This window comes from Bidens hawaiensis, unplaced genomic scaffold, assembly GCF_021521415.1.
Source record: "Bidens hawaiensis isolate Kalapana, Puna unplaced genomic scaffold, B.hawaiensis_p1.1 tig00032749_1, whole genome shotgun sequence".
NCBI classification, from domain to species: domain Eukaryota; kingdom Viridiplantae; phylum Streptophyta; class Magnoliopsida; order Asterales; family Asteraceae; genus Bidens; species Bidens hawaiensis.
Genome location: NW_027495585.1, coordinates 109,304 through 115,303, shown reverse-complemented (window position 1 = coordinate 115,303; position 6,000 = coordinate 109,304). Strand labels below are relative to the sequence as shown.

Here is a 6,000-nt window from a genome sequence, read left to right as displayed (position 1 = left end):
AAATAATCCTAATTCTAACAAAATATCATGTATTAAGCAATGTGTAGTTATAACACTTTACCGTGGGGTCCTAGTAAACAATGAACATTTTATGAAAAGTTATGTATGCAATGGTAAAATATTCCTACAATCACTGATTGCGTCTTTGTGTAATTTATAGTTTTGGTCCTTAGTTTTGACCCTTACTTAGACCAAGTCACCCCACCACACCATTGTGTACACAACGGTCAGGGCGGTGTTCCCGAACATTTTTGACTGTTTTCTAATCCTGAAACGGTCTACTACAAATAGTCTTATGTTAAGAAGTTAGAACTATTTTAACAAATTTTAACCTTTAAGCATCGTTATCATTGATTGGGTTAAATACAATTGAAGAATCATATGATATATAGTCGGCAACTCGCATCTATATATATAGTACATTGATTTTTTTTTAACTCTTGGGTTGATCGATCCTTCCACCCGAGTCAACCATAGCAAGGGTCGGCCATAAACATTAAACTATGCGAACATTTCTACGCTGTTTCATCCACCTCATCATTAACAACAACATTAAGATACCCACTCACCCAGCCAAGCCAACCTTTGTTTGTTTGTTTGTTTGTTTCAAATCAAACACCATCATGGTTTCTCCAAAACCACTCTTGTTTCTTCTCCTACCCATCTTCTTTACGTTGTTAACTCATGGAGTTTCACATGTTCTTCATCCTCATGCGAAACTATCTTCAGGTCTTAATGTCTTTTTTTTCTTCTCATGTTCATGCATGTATTGTCCGTAATTTCCATAATGTGTTTGTAACTTATTTTACTTGCGTAGGGGTGATTAATGGCGGGTTCGGGGATGTTCATCGGGGAGTTGAACGGATGCTGCTTGAAACGTCGGCGAATGGTGACAATTCGTCTTTGATTTTGGCGGATAAGAGAACACGAAGGAAAGACCCGAGCAATGATTTCAAATACTACACCGGTGGATGGAATATTAGTGACGAGCATTATATTTTTGTAAGTCTATACTTGATTTTTTGCTTAAATATTGAAATAGGTTCCTTAATTTCATCAAAACTTCAAATGTGTACATTAATGCACCAAAGTATTCGTAATGTAATTCCTTAAAAATGTTATAATATAACTTTCAAGGGGTGAGGGTTGACGAGTGCATTTGATCTACTTCTATTATTCTTGTTTGTTGGTTAGCATGATATTTGTGACATTGGAACACAAAACATAATAGACATAATTAACTTCTCGAAGAAAACTGATTGAATACCCGATGACAAAAACATAAAATATTTACAGTGGTCCTTTTTATAGGGGGTTTTATGCCAAAGTTTTGATATGACAAAATGGCAATTAAATACTAGAATTTAAGGACTAAAATGATGTCAATCAGTGATTTACATGTTTAAGAATTAAGACTAGAAAGGAAAGAGGGAAAGTTTTCAATGCTAAATGTTAGAATTTCTGTCTACGGTGTTTGCCGTATGATATGGCTCGTCAAGACCATTCCATTTGCTACTTATGTGACCCGTAACTCCACTTGTAGCGCAAGTTATGGCATTTTAATGTTTAGGTATTTTCTAGCTTGTTTCCCTCTGTTTTAACTAGTCTGAGTCTGCAAACTCTTAAATCCATTATTAAAAAAGATTAAAAAGAAAAAAAAAAGAAACATAATTAAATATCAAATTTGACTCTGTATTAATATATTCTAATCTTTGACTCTGATAAATAATGATATCCCTCCACGTTCAAGCAAGTCATTTGGTATCTTAATTCCTTTGTATAAAGTATAAACAAAAGTTATGAATGCATTTAAGATTGTTTGACTTGGAATATATTAACTTTAGTTTAAAGTTTATGATTATGATTATTTAACTACCTTTACTTAATTACTTTCGGTTTTTACAGTCAGTATCCTTTACTGCTGCCCCCCTGTTTGCTATTGCTGTGATCTGGTCCGTTGTATCCGCTGCAGCCTTGCTCCTAATATGTTGCTGCTACTGCTGCTGCAGGAGAAACCATTATCATTATTCCAAAACCATATACGCGTTTTGTCTTTGTCTTCTTTCCCTCTTCACCATTTCCGCCATGTGAGATACCATTTACAAATTCGCTATCGGATTCAAACCGATTCAAAAACTGAAATTTCTGTTTATAGGCTTTTAAAAACCGTTCGGTTTTGTTTCGGTTTCAGGTTTTTAGTTTTACCATTTGGGCCCAAAATTTGGGGCCCAATAAAAACATTCAAAATAATGAATTCGGACCTGAAACTTTGACCCTAGTTTTTCTGTTAATTAATAATTAATTGATTATTACACCTTTGGATCTATTTTTTTTCGGACACCATTTATTGTTTTTTATAAATTACTTCAAAATTAGTTTTTTCGGTTTTCTGTTGATTGCAAAACCAAAAGTGAACTGAAAAATCGGTTTTTAAAATAACATAAATGATAAAAAAAAACCCATATGTTGTTTTATATATAGCTTGGATATTTCGGATTAGTTACATTGGTTGTTTTGGCTACAGTTTGGTTTTTTCGGTTTTGTGAACGCCACTAATTGGTTGTGTGATTTTTATTCCAGTGTTGGATGTGTCGTGTTGTACACGGGTCAAGGGAAGTTCCACAAGAGCACGACAGACACGTTGGACTATGTCGTGAGTCAATCCAATGATACGGTTTACAACCTCAAAAATGTGTCCTCTATTCTTTCTACAGCAAAAGATATTGAAATAGATCAAGTTTCTTTACCTTCAAATGTCAAAACCGACATCGATAGAGTTCATAAAAAGATCAACGATGCTGCATCGAACCTCCAGTTTGAGACCCGAAAGAATGAGAAAGATATCAAACATGTTTTGAAGGATGTGTAAGTGAATACAAAATTTATGGGTGGCAATTTTCGACACCACATGAAAATAATCATATTTTGGGTTGGCATATCTAACCCGTTTAAAAAATGGGTCAAGTTTGGGTTGACCTATTTATTTAAACTGATTGTGTTCGGGTTGACCAATGTATATAAACAAGTCGTCTTAGGGTTGACCTCTTTATTTAAACTTGGTTGTGTTGACTGTTTATTTTTAAAAAGGTGGTCGGGTTGACTTGTTTATTTACAGGGGTCGTGTTTGGGTTGATTTGCTTATTTAAGCAGGTTGTGTCCGGGTTGACCGGTTTAACCTAGGTCGACTCATCAACTTGTTTAATCCATGTTTTACAACCCATAGTCCCATACCCATCAATCCGATTAGCACGTTTACATCTTGATCATACCCATCAACCCGCCAGCCCATTCGAAACGTTTAGATAAATGGGTTAAACGGGGTAATGTGATAATTGGATTAAAGGGGTTGTGTTCAGATTACAAGTTTTTTAAGTGTGTGCGGGCAAGAGTTGATGTTTTTGACACAAAAAAAATGTTGGTCATGTTCTGGTTGAACATTTCAACCCGTTAACTCACCAACCTGACACGATTAACACACAAGAATACAATGTTGTCTTTTGCAGAAGGCTTGCTCTTATAATCATTGCTGCGGTTATGCTTCTTGTAGCTCTTCTTGGTTTTTGTAAGCATAAAGATCCAAACTTTATTGCTGTCAAAGTTGAAAATTTTGTTTTAAATACTCACTTTCTTAAATTCTTGTAGTGTTCTCCATGCTCGGGTTACAGTTTCTTGTATACATGTAAGTGATCATGATTAGTTTCTTTAGTCAAGATCTTATCTTTATTGGTTTTCTTGATCAAATCTCCGTTGCAGCTTGGTGATTCTTGGTTCGATACTCGTCACAGCTACATTGATATTATGTGGCATGTTTCTTGCACTCCACAAGTATGTTAATGTCTCATCTTTTAAAGTATATCTAGCATTGTTAGTTTCAACCCGTTATCTAAACGGGTTAAAATAAAAAAATCAGTCTTATTTTAGTTCACACAACCTTGTAAATTGTTCAAAGATTCAGTTTATTATTATCATACTAAATCGATTTCTAGTTAAAAAAATAAAGAATATGAAAAGCAATGTTTTTTGGGTCACAAGCCCGACCCGTCTGTTTTGACCCGTTCTAAAATTTGGATCGAAAAGAAATATTTATTAAAAAATTTTGTTTATTACTATGATAATATTTTTTATCCTAATCATAACTAATATATCGATTCAACACTACTCGGCTTGACCCGTTTCAACCTATGCTAAAAAATAATTCACTTAAAACTTGAACCTGTTTTGACCCGTTACTTAATTGGTATGACCATTGTAGTATTGTGGGAGACACTTGTGTTGCAATGAACGAGTGGGTTGAAAACCCAACGGCCCATACAGCATTAGACGATATACTTCCATGTGTGGATAATGCAACGGCTCAAGAAACCATGTCTCAAAGCAAAGATGTCGAATATCAGTTAGTGGAAATGATTAATTTCATCATTAGCAACATATCCAACATTAATCCGCGACCATCATTTCCTCGTTCTCTTAATTACAATCAATCCGGCCCGTTGGTCCCCACTCTATGTAACCCGTTAACGGCTAACAAAACGGATCGAGCATGTCAACCCGGTGAACTCCAATTCAACAACGCCACTAAGGTAACAAATTAATTATGAGTGGAAATTTCCGATAGGACACGAATATAATCAGGTTTTGGGTTGGCATATCTAACCAGTTCAAAAAATGGTTCGTGTTTGGGTTGACCCGTTTAACTAAATGGGTCGTGTTTGGGTTGACCCATTTAGTTGAACAAGTTATGTCTAGATTGACATGTTTAATTAAATGGATTGTATCCATCTTGACCTGTTTAATCCATTTAGTTAAACACGTTGACCCGCCCAACCTGTTTAGATTAACAGGTTGGCCCACTAACACGTTTAACCCATTTTTTATAGCTCACCAACTCGATTATCATGTTTACAGCCTTTTTATGACCTTCTAGCCCATTTGGTATGTATAGATCCCCACTTCAAGAAAAATGTCATTTAGTGCACCTTGAAAGGTGTCACTAAAAGTAAAATATCTATCACTCAAGGACTTAAATTTTGATGCATTATGTGTAGGTATGGAGGAACTATATTTGTCAAGTTTCTAAAAATGATACTTGTACAACCACCGGGCGGTTGACTCCAAAGATGTATCAAGAAATGTCGGTTGCAGTGAATGTGAGCGATGGGTTGGCCGAATATAGCCTGTTTCTGACAGGGTTACTGGATTGTAGCTTTGTTAGAGAGACTTTTACTAAAATTCACAAGGACCATTGTCCTGACTTGAACCGGTTCAGTGAATGGGTGTACATTGGTCTAGCCATGGTCTCGGCTGCAGTCATGCTTTCGTTGGTGTTGTGGGTGTTGTATGCACGTGAGAAGAGGCATCGGAGATTATACACCAAACTTGTGCTTGAGTATTCACCAAGTCCGGCTGCAATTCATCGACCATGAAAGTAAAATACGAATCTGAATCTTGTGCTAACATTTGCCTATGTATTGTTTAATATGTGAAGCCAAAAAAAGTATTTTAAAGATATGTAAATTCATTTCATGTATCATTTAATATGTGAGACCAAAAGAGTCATTTATGCTAACAATGTTACGTGAATCTAATTCTTTTGTTTGACCTTTAGATTTGTGTCTTTTAAAAGGTACTTTTCATCTTTAGTTGTTAAATCCTTAAATGATCACGCGTAAAGTTGACACACGATCTTGTAAAACGCAACGTATTGCTATATGTAGTAAAATTGTTCTGTGGCATGTACATGTCTACCCATTAATGCATACCCGTAAGTAATATATTATCAAACTCAAACCCTCAAATCACTCAACCAAAACACCTTGATAACATAGTGAAGTAGTTAATATTACCAATTTTACCATCTTCTTAACCCGATTATATATATTTACTATTCTTTATTTAAACCAATCGGATGTTTTCTTTCTACTTATCTATCTTAATGTAGGAAGATTTCTTTTTAAACTACAAATTAGTTGTTTTTACGCTTTTTGTGACAAAATTTCGGTA

The 6,000-nt window shown here is 35.0% G+C and overlaps 1 protein-coding gene across 1 annotated transcript; it reads left to right on the top strand.

The window, feature by feature from the left end:
- Positions 1–639: 639 nt before the first annotated feature.
- LOC143583988 (uncharacterized) lies at positions 640–5,585 on the top strand. The gene is made up of 8 exons (XM_077066148.1): positions 640–1,002; positions 1,906–2,087; positions 2,581–2,865; positions 3,504–3,562; positions 3,643–3,679; positions 3,754–3,825; positions 4,253–4,580; positions 5,046–5,585. The coding sequence occupies exons 1-8, from the start codon at positions 685–687 to the stop codon at positions 5,421–5,423; spliced, it is 1,659 nt and encodes a 552-aa protein (XP_076922263.1). The 5' UTR covers positions 640–684; the 3' UTR covers positions 5,424–5,585.
- Positions 5,586–6,000: the final 415 nt, after the last annotated feature.

Excerpts from the sequence above, each read along its gene's own strand:
- LOC143583988 (XM_077066148.1), top strand. The coding sequence starts at position 685 with ATGGAGTTTCACATGTTCTTCATCCTCATGCGAAACTATCTTCAGGTC. Across the intron at positions 3,826-4,252 it reads ATGTTTCTTGCACTCCACAA|TATTGTGGGAGACACTTGTG; the intron begins GTATGTTAATGT and ends TGACCATTGTAG. Across the intron at positions 4,581-5,045 it reads AATTCAACAACGCCACTAAG|GTATGGAGGAACTATATTTG; the intron begins GTAACAAATTAA and ends CATTATGTGTAG.